General features: G+C 42.1%; 1 protein-coding gene across 2 annotated transcripts in view; it reads left to right on the top strand.

The window, feature by feature from the left end:
* Positions 1-22,385, top strand: part of ELOVL2 (ELOVL fatty acid elongase 2) — a 60,756-nt gene that overhangs the window by 21,699 nt on the left and 16,672 nt on the right. For both annotated transcript variants that reach the window (XM_050789598.1, XM_050789600.1), the window contains exons 2-3: positions 11,521-11,584; positions 17,791-17,978. In XM_050789598.1, coding sequence (XP_050645555.1) covers positions 11,521-11,584; positions 17,791-17,978 — 252 coding nt within the window. The remainder of the gene's footprint in view (positions 1-11,520; positions 11,585-17,790; positions 17,979-22,385) is intronic.

The following is a 22,385-nucleotide window of genomic DNA, read 5'->3' as shown; positions in this document are numbered from 1 at the left end:
TCACAGATTGTCTCTTGCTCAGTATTAGCAGTAAAATACTAATCCTTTTGATGACCATAAATATATCAAAATACTGTAGATATTTTCAGAATATATAGAAATACATAGAAATAATTCAGATGTGATTGTTGCCTAAAAAATTAGAAATAAAATTTGGCCCATATTTTTTCTAAGAAATCATTAAAAGCTTTCCTTTGTTTTCATATTCAAAAGGATACCACTTGTACATGCAGAATAGCCAACCTGCTTCCCCTCTGGTCAGTACTTGATAACCAGAGCACACACAGACAGAATCTCCTTTCATTGCTGCTCTTAATTGTGAAAGAGTTTTATTCTTCCCCATGTTCCCAAATCCAGAAACTGGTACAGTTCCAAGGTGTCCTGAATACAGATATCTGGCTTTGGATGAAATCTCCAAGGAGTTTTATATTCACTCACCACTTCCTGTGGAAGAAGTTGTAATAATCATTACAAATATTTTGAACCGCAAACTTAGCAGCATTGTTCGCTTTTCTGTTTCAGACATATTCAGCATTGAATCACTGAATAACTTTATTTCTAATTGTGAAATTGAAGCTTTTTGTTTTTCTGTATAGTAGATTTCATTTTATACACTTGAAATTAAAGCAAGTTATTTTATATATTCTAATGAGATCAGAATATTACAAGTATGTGTTTGCATTTTATTTCCATACTCTTGGAGAGAAGGATAACTTGAAAGATAACTGGAAAGAAACTATTATAGTCATTATTAAGATGAGACTATTTATTATAGTCATTATTTAGTAAGGTGAGTTTCCTTAACCTTGGCACATTTCTGTGTAACCAGTGAATTAAGTCACAAGTCATTTAAGCTTCGTGAATATATTTTAAATGTTTAAAATCTATTTCAGAAGCATAACCAATAAGATACAGTTATATCTGATAACGAAGCACCATTCTGTGCACCAGAGATACACACCTGAGTGGCAAACTCACAGTTTTTTTGTGTGTGTATAATTTATGTTTCACCAGTTCTTTCTCCAGCTCCTCACAGATTCCCTGCTCCATTCTTCACCGTTGACGTACACACGTACCCATACCCAGAGAGTTCTTCCAAGAGTTCTCCCGAGATTGATTGTGAGTGATTCTGGTCTGTCTTTTCATGCCGTCTGTGGGGTAGTCCTCTTCTCTTGCTCAGGTCCCTCTCTGCTGGGTAAGACCCCCATATCCACTGACCACCCAACCCTGCATGTGGAGTGCCGGCTGCCTGCCGAGCGCAGTGCTTGGCAGTGCTCGCTGCTGTTCGTACCAGGTGTCCCAGACTCTGCTGGACACCAATTCTTGTTTAGCTGGACACAACTTCTGACACAGGAGGCTTGCAGGTAACACACTCCACGCAACATTCTGTGGAAAAGTTAAGGAGAATACCTTTCTCCTCTTTCCTGTTCTGGTAGAAAGATCACAGAGCACTCCAGGTGCAACCCCAGTGTCTTATGTGAGTACATCCCGTTCTCTTTCATCACGGCCTCTCTCTCCCTGGGACCTTGGGGGAATGCAGCCATGAAGAATCCCAAGTGACAGACTCCCTACTACACTTAACATTACTCCTCTCACGTTCAGTTAGTGCTTTGTTACTGAGACAGCCCCGTCAGCATCTGACACTCCACCAACGCACCTCCTTAGGATGAGCTCCCTCTCAAGCGTAGCTCAGGTTCTCATGCAAAGGGGACTGTCCTGCCAGTTTGCTGAGGATTCTGAAGCCAAAAGTTGAGCCAGCAGCACCAGCCACCATGTGCAGATGAAACAGATGAATGAATGTACACATGCCCTGTAACACACTAGAAAACTGCTGCTTAAAATATATTAATGATATAAATAATTATTTAAACCTCGGTATTTACCTCTTAAAAATCTACAATAAAAAGGTTTGTTTTGGGTTTTAGTAGTTGGTTTCTACTGAGTCTTGGTGTGTGTATTTTTCGTATTATTGCTGTCTCAGTATCTCTCTGCTTTAAAATAGTGATACTTTCCCAAAGCTTTCTCCATGTCTCTGTTCTCTCTTCCTACTCTCCTACACTCTTTATTTGCCAAATATATATTAATACACATACAATTCTGACACCCCTCTGAACCTGAAGAAGGGTGTTGTCAAAGGAAAAAGAGGTCAAAAGTGGACCCTTGAAGTCTTCTAGCCCCATTCCTGGTGTGATTCTGGAACTTGTTCATTAAAAGACGCTTTTCACAAATGCTTATTGAGAGCTCGGTGTGTGCCAGGCAAAGATCTTGACTAGTTTGGGAGAACAAGGGGGGCCAGGGAAAACCATCATAGAGTTAGGAGGCATATCCAGGCAGAGGGAAGAACACATGCAGTGGCACACGCAGAGAGAACAGGATGCGTTGGAGGAACTCCAAGTAATTAGATATGCCTGGAACAAAGAGGACATCCGAGGATTTGGAAGGAGCAGAGACTTGCAAAGTGGGTGGAGGTCGTCACATTCTGGCCAGTCTGCAAAAGGAGTTGATAGCAATTGTTTAATTTTTTAAAGTTCTTCAGATTTTATGTCAGATAAGAATGCTAGTTCCTCTTGTAACATAGAGCTGGTTACCAAGGAATTGAGGTTGAGATGCATAGTGCATACATCCAAACTACTATAGCACAGTTCACTGAGATGGACTTTCCCTTCCACTGAGCTCTGCACTGTGTTAGTTCCGTCATAGTTAAACATCGATAATAGTGACAGTAACCACACTTGTAATGATAAAAATAATGAGTTTGTCGCTGGACCATGCTTGCTTTAGAGTTTTGGTTTTTGTATGAATTTGACCTACTAGGGGGAAAAATGCTGTTTTACTGTTAACACATGGCAATCTGACCAACACTCAGGACCAACTACTGCACATCCACTGAGGGAAGCCCCTTAGGGGTTTGTTGGGGTTGAATAAAATCCTTCTCTTACTGTGGGGTTGGAATCATATTATTCCTCTGAGGTATGTTGGCAGATAAAGCAGAATGGAGCAACTAAAGAGCTAAAGGACCCTCTTGTACCCCTTCCCTGAGCATCTGGGAAAGACCCATATGGAAATACTAGACAGTGACTGGCTTTACTGATGTTTTGAAGATAGTTGGATTGTGGTAGCTTAGCATATGTAATGTGAACTTCAAGACTGATCCAAACATTTATTGCCAATTACTATAGAAAGTTGGGTTGATTACTATTATCACTGATCTGTTTGTACCAATATAAAATAATACATATTTGATGAACATTTAAGTTACTTTTCACTTAGTCAAGAATTTCTCAAAGAGGGTCATACTTTTTAGTCATTTTATATCATGATATCATCTCCTTTCTCTCACCTTTTATTTCAAGTAGATAGGAAGAAACCAACCCATTGGAAACTGATTTTTTTTTAAGACTTAAGGAGGAACATGTACAACTTTCCTCTATAAGTCATTTTGCTAATAGTTTTTTCCTTAGTTTTTAGTTTTAGTGTTTTAATTATACAATTAATATATTGATAATGATTTATTGTTAAAAAGTAAAATGATACAAGCCGGGCCCAGTGGCTCACGCCTGTAATCCCAGCACTTTGGGAGGCCAAGGCAGGTGGATCACCTGAGGTCAGGAGTTTGAAACCAGCTCGGCCAACATAGTGAAACCCTGTCTCTACTAAATATACAAAAATTAGCCAGGCATGGTGGCGCGCACCTGTAATCCTAGCTACTCAGAAGGCTGAGGCGGGAGAATCGCTTGAACCCACGAGGCGGAGGTTGCCGTGAGCTGAGATCGCACCACTGCACTTCAGCCTGGGCAAAGAAGCGAGACTCTGTCAAAAAAAAAAAAAAAAAGAACTAAAACAATAGAGACATATACAGAGTAAAGAGTTAGTCCCTCTCTTTTCCTTCTCCCCCATGCCCACCATTCTCCTTGCCTCCCCAGCAGTAGTCCCTGTTGTTAAGTTTAATGTGTGCTCTTTGACATTTGTCTTATGTGTATACTATATGTACTTGTACATACATGCATAGGCAAGTAGATTGGGGTTTGTAAACAATTTATTTCTCTAAATCAAATCCCAAAAAGCGAAGTTTGTGCTTTATGTTATCTAATTTCACTCTGATTTTCTTTCTTACAGGAAAGTATTCTTTAAGGCTTACAGAACTATAGGAATTCTTTGAGGCTTTTTTTCTTTTACCTAGTTTAGTTAGCTTATTTTAAAAATGTGTTATAGAAGTGTAGGATGTAAGACTTGATTTCAACAGTAGTTAACATGAAAATAACCTGGTGATGTTTGTTGGCAAGGACTAGCTGATGCAGTGTCTGAATGCAATGTTGTGATAACTGTAATAGAAGTATAATATCCCGATCAAGAAGGCACAAGCCTCTTTGTACCCCTCCTTAAGCAGGCCACTTTCAGAATAGTGTATTCAGGTACAGCAAATATAAGGTAAAATACAAGTAGCCCAGTATCTAAGTGGGTTTGTATAGCCCACTAATTATTAAATGCTTGGAAATTAATGGTTATATAATAAGTATAAACAAGTTTGAATTTCATCGACTAGATAATAATGAAATACTTGGTTGATTTGTAGAAAGTAAGCAAGGACTTGGTATTTTTGTAATAGAAACACATCAAAAAATCAATCCTTTAATTGTAATCTAAACCAATTTCATGAGCCTGTGCGTAGTCTTAATTGTTGCTACTCAAAATGTGACCTTTAGCCCAGCAGCTTCAGTATCACCTGGCAGCTTGTTAGAAATGCAAACTCAAAGCCCATCTAGACCAATTGAATGAGAACCTGTACATTAACAAGATCCCCAGGTGACTTAGGAATATTAAAGTTTAAGAACCTGAAAAATTCTGAACTCTCGACAGTGTTCAATGAAAGCTTTAAAAAGTCCATAAAGATGGTGTCTCCAAACTTCTTGTGTATCTTCTTGAAGCATGATGCAATAGTTTGTTAAAGAAATGAGAAAAGTGAAAGATGAGGCAATCGTGGTGGCTTATTTGACTCTTGCATTGTCCTTCTAGGCAATACCATTATTCTTACCTTTTCACATTTTTTACTATAGGTTGGAATTATTGATAAGGAGTGATAATTCCTAGGATGACTAAGTAGAAAAATGTTTTAAGTTATAGAAAAAAATAAGATCACTAAGATCCCATAATGTATCATAGACTTATAAAAGGGTTCATTCTATTCACATTAATTGCAAGAGAGAATAAATTTGGCTTTACTTTAAAAATATATAGGCAATTTTTTTCTGTGTTCTTTGGAAGAAAACTTCCAAAAAGAAATTTAAAAAATAAAATTGGATCCAGTTGACCCTGAGAATTAACTGGGAGTTAAGAATGTTAAGGCTCTTTCAAAACACACTGAAAACCACATGTGTATGAAAGTATAACTAGGAATGCGAAGTATATGAAATGGATATCATGTGAGTATTGTAAAGGTTCAGAAGAATGAGTATTTTATTAATTCATTCAATAAATATTAAGTGCCCATTATGTGCCAGACATTGTTCTTGGAATTGGGGCTAACTGGAGCTTAGATTTTAGTGGAGGACCTAGACAATACACAAATTAACAGGCCAGCGAAAGTCTGGGTAATACGCGTTGTAAATTAAAAATAGAGCAGGTCAGGGGATGGTGAGTGACTGCACCACAGGCCAGGATGCCACAAGCAGATGCTTCCCTCTTCTTTGGTAATTAGGCCCTTGAGATGATGGGGAGATATGTAAGGAATTACCATTTGGCCAGACTCTGAATAAAACACGGAGCCATGTGCGGGAAGTGGAGCATAACCAAACTGTAACAACAGTTCTGTTCTTAAAGTCCTTTTATCACCTTAATTGAATGGGACAGTCCTGTAACCTCAGGGCCACCTAGGATGCAAATAAAATCACCCACTATTGACTTTGTGGTATCCTGAGATACCACAGCACAAGAAAGGAGCATGAGATCCGCAGATACTGTTCTCCACTATCCAAGCTCTGAAACCCTTCAGTCTGAAGGTTGAAAAACACTGATTCATTGTAGTTGAAGTCTCACCTGACAGCACCGCTCTTGAGTCTGCAGTCTCAATTTCCACATCTGTAAACTGGGAAAGATACCCAAATTGCAAGGTTATTGTGACAACCATAGAGAGTATGTATCAGGTGCCTGACACATACTAAATGTTTAATAAACAGTAGCCGGTATTACTCCCCATGAGGGTTAGCTTATTAACATCTCATTTCTAAGATGTTAGAAATGATCCTCAGATTCTTTAGAACCTAAGGTAGACAGTTTCAGCCTTATGATGTTACTGAAATACATAATAACAATTTAGAGTTCCCATACATGAAAGATTTTTCTACCCATTGCCTACCCTCACCCTCCAACTTAGCTCATTACTCCCTACAGAGAATCGTAGTCGGGAGGTAGGGATGATGAGTGGATAGGCCCTGAAAAGGAAGTTTAGGGGTGTCAGTGTAAAATGTGCACAGATACGTATTGTGTGAAGTCAGCTGCATGACAGCCAAATAATTTTATGCATTTTTATATATCCACTCTTATCCATCCTCTAAACCCAGTTTCATTCACAAAGGTAAACACATTTAGTTTCTTCGAATACGTGAGAGACTGGCCGGGAATAATCCCCCCAGGAGTTGCCAAAAGAGGTTTCAACATTTGAAGGCCACCCTGAGCCATGGGAACAATGGAGCGGACTCATTGTGTGATTCTAGTCTGTCTCCCTTGCCCCTGAGAGCAGATATCACCTCCTCTTCTCTCAGCTCTGTACAGCTCAGCCTTGACCTTGAGGTTCCTGGGAAGTTGTTAGAATTGTGTCAGGTTAGTACGAAATCTATTCATTCCTAAGCTGATCAGATCCCATTTCCTGACTTGTTGTCATTGAATACTTCACATTTAGTTTACTCTGAAATGTACATTAAAAAAAGAAAACACAAAGTCTTTTTGGATGCTATATATCAAACAGTGTGTTTTGTGATCTTAATGGTTTTTGCTAATTTTAAAAAGCAGTGAGTTGGTGTAGAAAATAGCTGTTCTCATTGAGTTGGTGTTAGAAAATAGCTGTTCTCATTGAATGTGTCTTTTAAATGTTCTATAAAACTGTATCAACAAAACAGGGCAAACATCAAGATCTTGAATCACTGGGTTTTTATACAACACAATGCCCATGGTAGACAGATGCCAAAAACCAGAAAATGCCTAAAACGTAAATTTTTAAAGGGAAGGTAAAGAAGGAATGAGTAAAAAAGGAAGGGAGAAGGGGAAGAAGGAAGAAGGAAATAGAGGGGAAAAGGAAATCAAAGGAAGAGAAGAAAGAAAGGAAAGAATACAATGGAATCAAGAGTCCTATCCTTTCGAGACCAGAGAAAGCACAGGCAGAATTTTATGGCAGGGTTCATTTCTGCCTTGCTTCCTGCCTCAGCTTCTCTAGAATGGTCCTTAATCATGGTGGCAGTGATTCTGATTGCAAGGCAGCCTTTGCTGAAGAAAATCTGGGCCATCAAGGTTTTGAGGATAAAGCAGTGATCACAGACTTAAACCTTCCAGAGCCAACTGGGAAATGCCTTCCCATTTGAGATGCCCTGGTTTGCCCTAACAGATAGAGTTAGGGATGGGTGGACATCCCAGTCAACATCAGGGTGGCAAAAAAGTATGCCCAAGAAGTGTGCCCTTCTTGGCTCTCGTGTTTCCCAACTACCCACAGAAGGCAGGGGTGTATGGTGAGCCAGTCTACCAGCACTAGGAGCTGCACATTCCACAGCCAGGAAGACCCTCTCAAATTTCTATAAGAAGTCAGTCGAGGCCGGGCACAGTGGCTCACTCCTGTAATCCCAGTACTTTGGGAGGCTGAGGCGGGCAGATCACCAGGTCAGGGGATGGAGACCATCCTGGCTAACACGGTGAAACCCCGTCTCTACTAAAAATACAAAAAATTAGCTGGGTGTGGTGGCAGGCACCTGTGGTCCCAGCTACTCAGGAGGCTGAGGCAGGAGAATGGTGTGAACCCAGGAGGCGGAGCTTGCAGTGAGCCAAGATAGCGCCACTGCTCCAGCCTGGGCAACAAAGCAAGACTCTGTCTCAAAAAAACAAAAAACAAACAAACAAAAAAGAGAAGTCAGTCCAGTGAGACTGCCTTACATGGATCCCTAGTACCTCCAAGTGGTGTATTTATTGCCAATAGAAGGGACAGGTCCAGGGCATCCCTGGGTATTAGGCCACACTGATTCCTGGTGGTGGCGATGGACGTGGCATTAGAGGTGGTGCTGGTGCTGCTGGCAGTAACAGTGGTGTGATGAGGTGGGGGAGGCCAGTTTGCTGTAGGGTGCTCAGAATATTGCTCTTCAAATATATAGATCAATTTTTGGTGCTCTTGAGTCTTTTCTGCAAATTCTACTTTCCATATGGAGTCATTTCCCTTTGGCATGAAGAGCATGTTTAGCATACTAAGTGCAGTTCTGCTGGTTCCAGATTCTCTCACTTAGGCATACATGAGTATGTCCTTATTTAACCCTCATTTTGAAGGCTATTCTGGTCTCTTCTTCTGCAGTCCCCAGGCAACCACTGATCTGCTCTCTGTCACTAGAAGTTATATTTTCTAGAATTTCATATAAATGGAAACATATAGTATGTAATCTTTGTGTAACTTTTTTCATGCAGAATAATTTTAAGATCCATCCATGTTGTGTGTACGTCAATTGTTCATTCCTTTATATTGCTGAGTAGTATTTACTGTATGGCTATACACAATTTGTCACCTGTTGATAGACATTTGGGAGTTTCTCCTTTTTAGCAATTGCAAATAAAATTGCTATGAATATTTGCGTTCAAGTCTTTGCATGGGAATATGCTTTCTTTTCTCTTGGGTGAATACCTGGGGGTGGAAAACTGGATCATGTGGTAGGTGTGTGTTTATGTTGAACTGTTTTGCAAAGTGGTTGTGCCATTTTACATTCCTACCAACTATGGTAAGTAATCAGGGCTCCACAATTAAATAAGGCTCTCCTTGCTACCAGTCTTGCCATTCTTCTTATATTTGCTGTACACAGCCACAAATTGAATTCCAAGTCATTGAACACAAGCTTTCTTGTAAGGACACGGAGTTGTTCTGGAAGTGGATCCAGGGTTATTTGGCAGAGAATTCTGTGGCCTGGGGAACTTGGAATGTCATCTGGAGAGGGGAAGTTGTGGCCATAGGGAGGCATGATCTCTTGACTTGAAGGATTTTTATTTTTTTTATTTTCTTTTTATTTTTGCTTTGTAGAGGGATGTGGCCAAAGGATGACCAGAAGGGGGCCTTGAAAGCATGGAGCTCAGGCCAGTGCCTCTCACTCAAGTCTGAGGGCTATACTGTTCCCTTCTTCTAATCCACCCAATTCTAACCGTCTTGAAAAACCCATCCTGCGTCCTCATGCCTGTATCTTCTGTCATGTGGCAGTTCTGTGTCCCCCTCCTCGGTTTTTGCTGTTTGACTTTCTGTGTCTCACTTTCCCAATTTGTGCATAAACTTTTCAGTCAACTACTTTGTCTCCTTTCCCTTCATATATATGACAAAGTGTTATATACATGAATGCTCTTCAAAAATGTGTCAATGAAATGCATGGAGTTTGCTGCTTTTTCTCTGCTCCTAAGTTGGTGTTAATCTTCAGACATTGTCCAGCATACTTGACATTTACACATAGAATCTAGTGTGCAGCTAGGACTTCCTGGCCCAAGCTCTGCCTGGTTAGCCTTCCTAATTTCACCCCAGTTGACTAACACTGCAAACCTCTCTGCGCTTATGCCATGTTTTACTATTCCAGTGTAAACCTCGGTTTGTTCCCCTGACATCACCTCATCTCATCATTGCCTTTTTAGACTACTTCCTTACTAACTATATTAAGTAACCCAGAAATAGAGAATTTTTATCAGGTTTCCGATTTTCCCAGCATTGGATGTGGTTCTGCCTGTCAGATAGGTCACTAGAGACCCTGGCCATAAAAATATTTCCCAAGGGAGTCATGCCTCAATGTGTTTTATCTGTGTTAATCTTTCTTTCTGATGTGTTCTTTCTTTCCTTCTCCATCTTGAAAATGTCTCCAGTCTTTCAAAATTCAGCCACAGCCTTATCTCTTCCAAGAAGCTTTTACTTTTTAAGAGATCTAAATCAAAGTATGTTTCTCTATCCATTATAGCACATTTCTTGTAATACTGAAGACACTGGTACTGTAATTTTTTATTTATTTGTGTATTACTCTCTCTCAACTAAAAACTCTGTGAAGATAAGGACCACATCTCATTCCATTCCTCCATTTTTACTCCAGTCTTTCAATTAATTTTTTAAATCAAAGTATGTTTCTCTATCCATTATAGCACATTTCTTGTAATACTGAAGACACTGGTACTGTAATTCGCCGGCCCCACATCCCCAGCAGAGATCCCTTTCCTGGAAACGCTGGTAATGTTCTGACTTCTCCGGTTGCTTGAGGAGGTGCTGCAGACCTTTGTGGCGGGGCTGGGAAACACGTGAACGGGGATTTGAGCAGTGTGAGAGCAGACCAAGCTGGCAGTATTCCAGCTCCCACCTGAATCCAGTGAAAGTGACAATAATTAATCTGGTGTACCCAAGTGGCACTATTTACAGTAATATAAAGTAGATGTTAATGTGTAAGAAACAGTTTGAAAACAACCAAAACATAAATAGAAAAAATAGCTGTAATGCTCAGTTTCCTTACGTGAAAAACAAGTCCTATTTAAAGTTTTTGATTCAGTTTTTCGAAATACAGTTCAGCCTGAATTTTCATTTAAAAACTGGATTTATTAATATATTTTGTGGAAATGGACGTTCTCTATTGCCTACCCACAACTGTTAATTATAACAAGGGAAGTTGCTTATGGAACAGCTTTGCCTATAAGCATTTTAGAGGTAAATGGAATTTAGGTCAATAACCCTTCAATGTTTTGTTTTGTTTTTTTTTTTTTTGAGACAGAGTCTCCCTCTGTTGCCCAGGCTGGAGTGCAGTGGTGCGATCTCGGCTCACTGCAAGCTCCGCCTCCCGGGTTCACGCCATTCTCCTGCCTTAGCCTCCTGAGCAGCTGGGACTACAGGTGCCCACCACCACGCATGGCTAATTTTTTTTTGTATTTTTAGTAGAGACGGGATTTCACCATGTTAGCCAGGGTGGCCTTGATCTCCTGAACTCGCAATCCACCCACCTCAGCCTCCCAAAGTGCCGGGATTACAAGTGTGAGCCATGGCGCCCAGCCAACCCTTCAATGTTTAAATGCACCAAGCCTGTTCTCCAGGACTCCTCTTGCCTAAGGAAATAAGAGGAATTGTTTCTTTCCAAATCTTTACAGGCTTGTGAAAGGCGAGGATGCATTTACTGGTCCTCTTTCCTTAAGTCTTTACAGTCAAAAGTCCTTGAAGCTGGGACCCTTGGAGAGTCTGGCAATTACATGTTGTTGGTAGTGACTTGTTTTGACAGTTTCAAAAAAAAAAAAAAAAAAAAAAAAAACCATTTAAATCATTTTTCTTTCTCTTTTTAGGAGCATCTAAAGGCCTTTGATGATGAAATCAATGCTTTTTTGGACAATATGTTTGGACCGCGAGGTCAGTGAACTACTTGAGAACTTAATGTGGAAGGAACACAGCAAGAACACCATTTACTTATAGAAAGGGATTATGTTATTTCTGGGGTCTTGGAAATAGTAAGGTACTTAATATTTAGAAACTTAACTTCCTTAACTTTGATATCCTTCCAGAATGTCCAGAAGATCCCATTTCTCCTCCTGCTCAACCTCTCCTAGGATTAAAGAAGTTCTGGGAGCAGGAAGCAGAGACAGAATGAAATGCAATGCTTTCCTCCAGTGTCTGTCTGGCTACAAAGCCGGGTTGTAACTTTCCTTCTAAACTATGCTGCTTTCTTGTTCCCTCTCCACCACCCATTCATCTTCTACCTTCCTCACATGCATAGTTACACGTGACATTTCTGCCCTTAGATGCCTTGATAAATTCCCTTTAAAGATGTGTGTGCTGGCTGGGTGTGGAGGCTCACACCTGTAATCCCAGCACTTTGGGAGGCTGAGGTGGGTAGATCATGAGGCCAGGAGTTCAAGACCAGCCTGACCAACATGGTGAAACCCTGTCTCTACTAAAAATACAAAAATTAGCCAGGCGTAGTGGCTTGCGCCTGTAATCCTAGCTACTCAGGAGGCTGAGGCAGGAGAATTGCTTGAACCCGGGAGGTAGAGGTTGCAGTGAGCTAAGATCACACCACTATACTCCAGCCTGGGCAACAGAGCGAGACTCTGTCTAAAAAAAAAAAAAAAAAAGATGTGTACACTTTCTCTGCCTAGGGCCTGCAGGTAGGATGAGCTTAGACATCTCTCCATCCTTCCTTCATCACCAGTCACTTACTCTACTGCAGTGGCCTCCTAACAGGTCTCCCCTCTTCCACTCTTGCCCCCTTCCAGTCATTTATTCAGTGTCAGCTGGAATGATATTCTAAAGACCTAAGTCATATTGCATGGTACTGTAGCTTAAAACTCATCAATGTCATCCCACTGCTCTCAGGTAAAAACCAAACTTCTTATCATGGACTGCGCACCCTTGGGCTGTCTAACCCCAGCAATCTCTCCAACTCAGTCAGTATCCGTCGTCCTCACTGGCTTTCATACAGCTACTCAAGCCATCTTTTAATTCTGCAAATACGTAAAATTCTTTTACGTGCTATTCCTTGAGCCTGGAATTCCCCCCTAGGATCTCCTACCCCTCCCTCCAGATGAGTCAGTTCCTGTTACACTTGAGGTGTCAGCTTAAACATTGCCTTTTCAGTTGGGCTTTGCCTCTCTAAGGTATAGTAGTCCGCCCTTAGCAGCAGTTTTGCTTTCTGCAGTTCCAGTTACCCGTGGTCAACCATGGTCCGAAAATAGGTGAGCACAACACAGTAAGATATTTTCAGATAGACAGATGACCATATTCATATAACTTTTATTATAGTACATTATAATTATTCTCTTACTATGCCTAATTTATAAACTTTTCCATAGGTATATATGTACAGGAAAAAGCATGGTACACACAGGGTTTGGTAGTGTCTGCAGTCTCCGGCATCCACAGGGGTCTGCTGTTGTCCCTCATCATTCTCTGTTTCAACCCTTGTTTACTACCTTCAGATACTTCATGGTTACCAACAGCGATTTCTCCCATGAGGGTAGGAGCCCTGGCCGTTTTACTCACCATTTATCTCCAGGGTTTATTACAGTTCTGGGAACATATTCAGCACTGTATATTTTCCAAATAAATGAATGAATTCTAGACAGAAGATTTCATTTTACTTGAGTCTTACTGGCTCACAGAACTGTGGAAAGTCCTTAGTTCTCTACAAGTTATTTCCTCAGCCCTATTGGAGGAGAGAGCAGGGAATGAGGAGGTTTTCCTGTTTCTCAAGATCTATAAACAATCACTTGGAGAGTATTTAGGCCATTCTCCATTTTCTCCATGGGCTCTATTAACTTTTTAAATGAATGACTATATAGTTTTAATATGATGATACTGATTCTATACAGCTTTGAAAAAAAATCCTTTCACATAGTTTTTTTTTTTTGCTTTTTCCATTTTATCCTCCTGATGACTCTGTGCGGTAGGCAGGGCAGAATATCTTTATCTTCTAACCTACTTTTACTATGTTCTCTCCCTTACAGGTCTAGTGGGTAGAAAGGAGAACAGCTCAGTGTAGAGGGCATGACCCTCTCCCTCAGGCATGCAGGACCCGGGGGCCCTCTCCCTCAGGCATGCAGGACCCGGGGGCCCTCTCCCTCAGGCATGCAGGACCCGGGGGCCCTCTCCCTCAGGCATGCAGGACCCGGGGACCCTCTCCCTTAGGCATGCAGGACCCGGGGCCCCCTCCCTTAGGCATGCAGGACCCGGGACCCCCTCCCTTAGGCAGGAAGGACCCGGGACCCCCTCCCTTAGGCATGCAGGACCCAGGGCCCCCCTCTCTTAGGCATGCAGGACCCAGGGCCCCCTCCCTTAGGCATGCAGGACCCAGGGCCCTCTCCCTTAGGCATGCAGGACCCGAGGGCCCCCTCCCTTAGGCATGCAGGACCCAGGGCCCCCTCCCTTAGGCATGCAGGACCCAGGGCCCCCCTCTCTTAGGCATGCAGGACCCAGGGCCCCTCTCCCTTAGGCATGCAAGACCCTGGGTGCTCTCCCTTAGTTAGGCATGCAGGACCCAGGGCCCCCCTCCCTTAGTTAGGCATGCAGGACCCAGGGCCCTCTCCCTTAGTTAGGCATGCAGGACCCAGGGCCCTCTCCCTTAGTTAGGCATGCAGGACCTGAGGGCCCCCTCCCTTAGGCATGCAGGACCCGGGGCCCTCTCCCTTAGGCATGCAGGACCCAGGGCCCCCCTCCCTTAGGCATGCAGGACCCAGGGCCCCCTCCCTTAGGCAGGAAGGACCCGGGACCCCCTCCCTTAGGCATGCAGGACCCAGGGCCCCCCTCCCTTAGGCATGCAGGACCCAGGGCCCCTCTCCCTTAGGCATGCAAGACCCTGGGTGCTCTCCCTTAGTTAGGCATGCAGGACCCAGGGCCCCCCTCCCTTAGGCATGCAGGACCCAGGGCCCTCTCCCTTAGTTAGGCATGCAGGACCCAGGGCCCCCCTCCCTTAGTTAGGCATGCAGGACCCAGGGCCCTCTCCCTTAGTTAGGCATGCAGGACCCAGGGCCCTCTCCCTTAGTTAGGCATGCAGGACCTGGGGCCCCCTCCCTTAGGCACGCAGGACCCGGGGGTACTCTAGCTTAGGCATGCAGGACCCTGGGCCCCCTCCCTTAGGCATGCAAGACCCTGGGCCCCCTCCCTTAGGCATGCAGGACCCTGGGCCCTCTCTCTTAGGCATGCAGGACCCAGGGCCCTCTCTCTTAGGCATGCAAGGTCCAGGAGGAACTATGATTTGTTGGTGACAGTGGTTTTCTACTTGACACTTCGACTAGACAGTTAAAACACTGACCTGTCTGTGCCAAGTTCAATGAGCTTTGCTGCCAGTAAGATTGGCGTGATCTGGAATTATGTGGATGTGGGATCAATTGAGGAAAGGATTACAGTTGTTTACTCTGCATTGGTCATTTTATGGAATTTTCCTTTGTAGCAAGGAGATTGTAAAATTGACAGTTGAGAGTGGAATCAGATGAGCTCCACAGTGACAAGGTGTCTAGCATGTAAGCCATCAAGAATCCTTTTTTCTTCCTAAAAGTCTCACACGCTGATGCTGACTGGCACGTCACCTAATAAACCTCTCGGTGTCCCCTAGCCTCTTCTGATTTTGCCCACACCATGTTAGTACCGTCAAGGGGTTCTGTTCTGTGCGAATACTGACTCAGAGGAAGAGCTAACATTTCTCAAGTTCCAAAGAAAAGAAAGTTTATTACAAGCATTTGTTCCCATCTTTTGGCTAAAACAACTATGATTATCCTTAACAACTGTAGCAAACATTTGCAGCACTGTGACAAAAGAAAACAAAAACATCAGGTGCTGTGTTAGTTTGCAGTACGTGCTTGACTCAATGTGCCAATGGACGTGCATTTAATGAATGTTTCCTCTTAACTCAGCACTAAGTGGGTATGAGTCAGACAGAGTAGAGATATAAGACCTAGTAGCTGTCTCCTGGAGCATATACTGTAGTTGGGGAGGTAAAGCCAGCACATCTGAAACTACTGGAAATCAATTAAATACTAAACCATGTGTGTTTGTTTCCTAGGCTGCTATAAAAAGTACCACAAACTAGGTGGCTTAAATAGCAGAAATGTATTCTTTCACAGTTCTGGAGGCCAGCAATCTGAAATCAAGGTGTCAGCAGAGCCTTGTTCCCTCTGAAGTTCTAGGGAAGAGTCTGTACCATGACTCCCCCTAGTTTCTGGTTGTTGGTGGCAATCTCTGGTGTTCCTTAGCTTGTAGATGCATCACTCCAATCTCTGCCTCCATCTTCACATGGCCTTCTCCTCTTTTGTCCTTGTATCCAGACCTCTCCTTACACTAGTCATTGGCCTAGGGCCCAGCCTAATCCAGTATAACCTCATCTTAGCTAGATTAGATCTGCAAAGTCTCTATTTTCAAATAATGTCACATTCACAGATATCAGGAGTTAGGACTTGAAGGCATCTTTGTGGGGGACACAATCCAATCCAACACCATAACAAGAAGTAGCGCAGCAGTTTAGTGCAAGTAATTTCACTTTTTTAGGCCTCTACAGCTTAATTTTTCTTAAGGGTAAACTGGGATGATATCGCCTATATAATAGGATTGCCTTGAGAATCACATAAGTTAGTACATGTAAAAAGCTTCAGAATAGTGCCTGGCACAGAATAAGTGCTCAGTAAATGTTATAGTAACAGTATCGTAGCCATAATTTGTGAATTAGAAAATGAGAAAAAGTATCTTGCTATGCATATGAGGAGCTGTAGATACAAAAACACAGTAGGAAATGTCTCCCTTCAGAAATCAGGACCTTCATCTGGGCATTAAAAGATGAGTAGCACTCAGATATGGAGATGGACATTAGGAAGTGATGCACAGTACAGACTTACGGCAGGCGATTGCAAGCCTACTGTATCAAAGGTGGTATCTGTTAGTCACATGAATGCTGAGAAGAGCTTCCTTTTTATCTCTATCACCAGTGGGAGGTATTTATAAAATAAGTGACGGGACAGTCGGAGCTTGAGAAGGCACTTTCCTTGTAGAAATGGTACTGTCTGTAGGGTGGGTGGTTTAACAGGAGGCTGGGGTATACAGGGTAGGACATACCAGAAGGAGGGACTTAGAAAACAAAAAATTCAAGAAAAGGCCATTGCCTGTTGGTGAAACCAGCTCACTACAACTCCATTTGTAGAGGTTAAAAGCAGCATGCAATTTTTATAATTCTCAGCCAAACCATTTTCTTTATTTAAACAAATAAAAAGAGCAGAATAGAGAACAAAAATCATTTTGTGTGTACAATGATTTTCAGGTGTTACTAATTATATTGTAGCTCTAGCATGTGGGTTTCATTTAGGCTTTTAAATATTCACTCTCCAGTGTAAGGGGCCCTGATGTATTCAGCTGCTTGCCTCCCTGCTGTGTAAACGTCCAGTCCCATGGCCAGATCTGGGTCCTCAGTTCTGAATCACAGCTCCCAGGCTTTGCCTCTGCTGTCTGCAGCCTCCAGACTTGCTGCACTGTCATCCTATTGCTTTCTCTGAATCAGCTGAACTCTCAACCCATTCCATTACTGATCCTAGGCAAATTCGGAGCTGTGTGGGCTTTAGGAATTAGGATACGGTATCAATATGCCTTCTTTCCTCTGACTGCTCTGATCTCCATGGGAGGACAGCTGCAAGGTGTCATGGGCTGGGAGTCAGATGTGACTGGTTCAAATTCTGACTCTGCTGCTGACTATGACGTAGCCTTTTGAAAGTTACTAAAGTTTTCTGAGCTGTTTTTTCCATCCATAAAATTGCATAATAGTACTTCCTATTAATTTAGAGTAAACAAATAGCAGTAACTGTTCCAAAATAGGCATCACGAACTGTCACTTCACACCTTTACTTCTTGTCCTTTTCATTCCGTGTTCAGCCTAAGCCCTGTTTGCTCCATGAAACCTTTACCGATTCAGCCCCCACGGGCTTCCTCTTCCCCTGAACTCTAACCCCAGGCCAGCCTACCTCATGCTGTATGGGGTTGTTCCCTGTTGTGCTGGTGTGTACAAATGCAATGTATGTGACAATACTGATGACTGAACAGGAGCGTCATTCCTCAGGATCCTCACTGTATGTGTTTCTTTTCAGATTCTCGAGTCAGAGGGTGGTTCATGTTGGACTCTTACCTTCCTACCTTTTTTCTTACTGTCATATATCTGCTCTCAATATGGCTGGGTAACAAGTATATGAAGAACAGACCTGCTCTTTCTCTCAGGGGTATCCTCACCTTGTATAATCTCGGAATCACACTTCTCTCCGCATACATGCTGGCAGAGGTAAGTGTTCAGCCAAAGCTGAAGTCCAGTAACTAGCAGTTTTTATCAATAGAAACAATCATATCTAGCCTGGCAGAACTATGCAAGGTTGCTATCAATACTTTAAGTCCTAAAGAACTTATTCCAGCATTTGATATTATTCTTTCTGAAAATTCTGGAAGTCCTTGTTTATAACTTGAATCTTTCGTATCCCAATTTAGACCTTTTTTTTTTTTTTTTTTTTTTTTTTTTGAGACAGAGTCTTGCTCTGTCATCCAGGCTGGAGGGCAATGGCACAATCTCAGCTCACTGCAACCTCCGCCTCCTGGGTTCAAGCGATTCTCATGGCTCAGCCTCCTGAATAGCTGGGATTACAGGTACTCACTACCATGCCCAGCTAATTTTTGTAATTTTAGTACAGACAGGGTTTCACCATGTTGCCCAGGCTGGTCTTGAACTCCTGATCTCAGGTGATCCTCCTGCCTCGGCCTCCCAAAGTGCTGGGATTACAGGTGTGAGCCACCACGCCTGGCCTAGACCTATTTCTTTAGTCTCTAGTCTAATTTAGAATCACAACGTAGATCAAATGGGCCTTTACAGACCATGTTACAGTTTTCTCCTTTTACAGATGAGGATACTGAGGCTTTAGAAAAGTTTCATAATTTGCCCAAGAATAGACAGTGATTAACAGAATATTTTAAAAATGAACTTAAACATCATACGCAGTTAGTTTTACTGAAATGCCAATATATATATTCCCTTAAAGAATAGTCCATATGTCTTTGGAACACTGATGTTTCAGCTCAGCTCTGGTGGCCCTTGTTACATCCTGCGCTCCAAATTCCTCTGTGAAGCACCGAACGAGGTCATTTTACAGGAGAAGGAACAAGGATGAGTGCCCCGTCTGTATAACCAAAAGTTATTTTAATGTAATAGAAGGGGAAATCTAAAAGTGTTAAATAACTTGCTGTAGCAAAAAAAAAAAAAAAAAAAAAGAAAGAAAAAGAAAAAGAGGGACAAAGAGAACGAAAACAAAATTTTTTAGGGATTTTATAGCTTGTATAAAATCACTCATACAAGCTATAAGTGGCAGATAATGGCACAAATATAGCTAGCTGCCTTTCTGATGATCTTGAATTCTAAAAGAAAATAAATCCTTGCCTTAAAATGAAGGTTCTCTTGCGAGTTTATTCTATGCCTTATTCTAATATGTACCATTCTTAATAACTATTAGTATTACTATAAATGACTGGAATGAAGCTCTCATAATGGAATTTTAGGCATCAGTCAGTATAGGAGATGGAATTTTGGAGTCAAAAAAGCCATGCTAACAACTTTTTTTTTTTTTTTTTTTTTTTTTTTTTTTGAGGCAGAGTCTTGCTGTGTTACCCAGGCTGGAGTGCAATGGTGCAATCTCAGCTCACTGCAACCTCCGCCTCCTGAGTTCAAGCAATTCTTCTGCGTCAGCCTCCCGAGTAGCTGGGATTACAGCTGCCCACCACCATTCCTGGCTAATTTTTTTTTTTTTTTTTTTTTTTTAAGTAGAGATGGAGATTCACCATGTTGGTTAGGCTGGTCTTGAACTCCTGACCTCAGGTGATCCATCCGTCTCGGCCTCCCAGAGTGCTGGGATTACAGGCCTGAGCCACCACCCCCAGCTGACAACTCTTAAAATTATATCACATAGGTGCTCACTAATCTACTTGACACTGAAAGGACCATTTTTATTTTAGGTTCTCTACCAGCTGAATTTTAGCTCACTAGATGAGTTAGCAAGATAGTAATTTATGGGATTCGTTTCTCTATATAGCAGAAGGAAAGATACTCTTGGATTGTTTTCCATAAGTGACAGCTGCATACTATTTACAATAGCAAACACTTGGAACCAACCCAAATGCCCATCAATGATAGACTGGATAAAGAAAATGTGGCACATAAACACCACGGAATACTATGCAGCCATAAAAAAGAATGAGATCATGTCCTTTGCAGGGACACGGATGAAACTGGAAGCCATCATTCTCAGCAAACTAACACAGGAACAGAAAACCAGACACCACATGTTCTCACTCATAAGTGGGAGTTGAAAAATGAGAACACATGGACACAGGGAGGGGAACATCACACACCCGGGCCTGTTGGTGGGTGGGGGGCAAGGGGAGGGAGAGCATTAGGACAAATACCTAATGCATGTAGGGCTTAAAACCTAGATGAAGGGTTGATAGGTGCAGCAAACCACCAAGGCACATGTATACCTGTGTAACAAACCTGCACATTCTGCACATGTATCCCAGAACTTAAAGTAAAAGAAAAAATAAAAATAATAATAATAAAAAAGAAGTGACAGCTGCAGCAGAAGGGCCAGCCTGCATGTCCAACCACACCAGCAGTTCTAGTACCTGTTTGGATGGAGCTTTGGTATAATGGAGTCAGAAGACACAAGTTTATTTTAGCTTTGTCACTTTCTGTGTAATTTTAGAGCAGTTACTTAGGCTTTCCAAACCTTAGGCAACTTATCTATAAAGCAGAGATACAATATTTATACTACATAACTCTTGAGTGACTTGTAAGGATTAATGACTTCTGTTCAATCAGCACATAGTGACCTTTTACTAGGCACTGAATATGAAGCCCTGAAGTATATGGATAAGACACAGCTTGTACATTTGAAGAGCCTATGGACTAGTACAGAGTAGGAGTTGGTAAATGTGAAAATGCTTTGTGAATTACAAAGTGCTAGTTGAACAGTAGTCACCATCAACAGGAGCAAGAACAACTGTTTAGTTTTTGAACAACTAGGTAAATGTCTTCTTTCTAGGAAGAACATATCTGCACTGAGCCCATTGCCTACCACTGATTTTATCTACTGCTTACCCACTCTTTCTCTTACACTATGTATAAGTGTAAAATCACTTAGTTCAGTTCAAAATCACTACCATTGATTGCCGCCCAGTCTCCTCTCTTTGACTGTGACCTCTTTCAGAGCAGGCAGAAGGTCTTTCTTTGACACTCTGGGGGTATGTTTAATAGACACTAGTCAGGTGACAGACTGATTTAACCTTGCTAACTTGTTCGGGGTCAGCAGATGTCTGCTTAAGCCAGAAAGTCATCGCAATAATTATTAACAGTCTTTCGGCAAAGATGTATTGAGTTCACACACTGTCAGATTCAACTGTAGATTCTAGAACACAACCTTTGCCCTGTGGGAAAGAGTGAGAGGCTGGTGATGGGGCAGCCTCTGAGAAGCTGACATTGGAGTTGAGACTGAATGACACAGTGGACAGAGGATCAGTGGTTCAAGATGAGGTGGAGAGATGGCAGATGACATTGGGGCCTTGGAAGGAATTTGGCTTACACTTGAAGTGTCATGGAAAGATATTGGAGGATTTTAATGATAGGAGTGCTATTATCTCCCTTTTAAAATAGATCACTCTAGCTCCTACATAGAAAATGGACTGTGAGGTGACTTGACAAGAATGTTAGCAAAGAGTCCAGTTAGGAGATCATTGCAGTACTACAGGCAACCGATGCTAGCATCTTGGATTAAGGTGGTGAAGACGGGAAGAAGCTGGTGGATTCTAAGTATATTTTGGAGTAATTTAGTCCACACCTCCTTACAACTAACCCTATTTGACAGCCTTCCTTCCTTTTCTAACACATAGGTTGGATGACTCCTGCACCAGTAAGGGGATTAAGAATGGTCCAGGGAGAGACAGATAGAGCCTCTCTAGCTTGGCTGTCTATTCAGTTATTAAATTGTCAGGTAGTTCTGCAGAGATGCCACAGGAATGGGGACAACCCGGATAAATCTGACTAAAACAGGAAACGTCATGGGGAAACAGAATATGCCCTGCCCTTTCCACACTCAGGAGTTACTCTATAACTGCACTGTTAATGTGCAGAGTAGAGATGAGAGCCCCTGACTACAGAACCACAGCCTGACCATAGAGGCTTTCATTTAATCCTTGTACACAAAGTTAAACAGCTTTCTTAGTTTGAAAAATGCACCAACACGTCAAAATTCATATGTAGTTTAAGGTCTTTCTGGGTCCCCTCTAGCCAGTCGCGCTGATTCCCAGTTGAGGACTAAGAGCATAAATCCCCTGGGAGATATTGGGAAATGACCTGATTTGTAATAGATCCCATCAGGAAAATCCAAGGTTTTCTTCTTTCACTGGACTTATTTATATCGATAATCTTCAATTGGCATGATGTTAACAGAAAGGGTTTTGTTAGAAGGAAATAGAGGTGTATCAGGACAGTGAAGAAGTCTCACAAAGGTTCTAAAACATTCTAAATGTTATTTAGTAATCTCTCTCTAACATTTAATTAATCAACATCCAAACCCTCTCAGCTGTGTATATGTATTTTAATGGATATTGTATATGAATTTGATACATCTCTAAGGCAGCAGAAAATATTAAATCG

Source organism: Macaca thibetana, chromosome 4, assembly GCF_024542745.1.
Source record: "Macaca thibetana thibetana isolate TM-01 chromosome 4, ASM2454274v1, whole genome shotgun sequence".
In the NCBI taxonomy this organism is placed as follows: domain Eukaryota; kingdom Metazoa; phylum Chordata; class Mammalia; order Primates; family Cercopithecidae; genus Macaca; species Macaca thibetana.
This window is presented reverse-complemented; position numbering and strand designations above follow the sequence as displayed.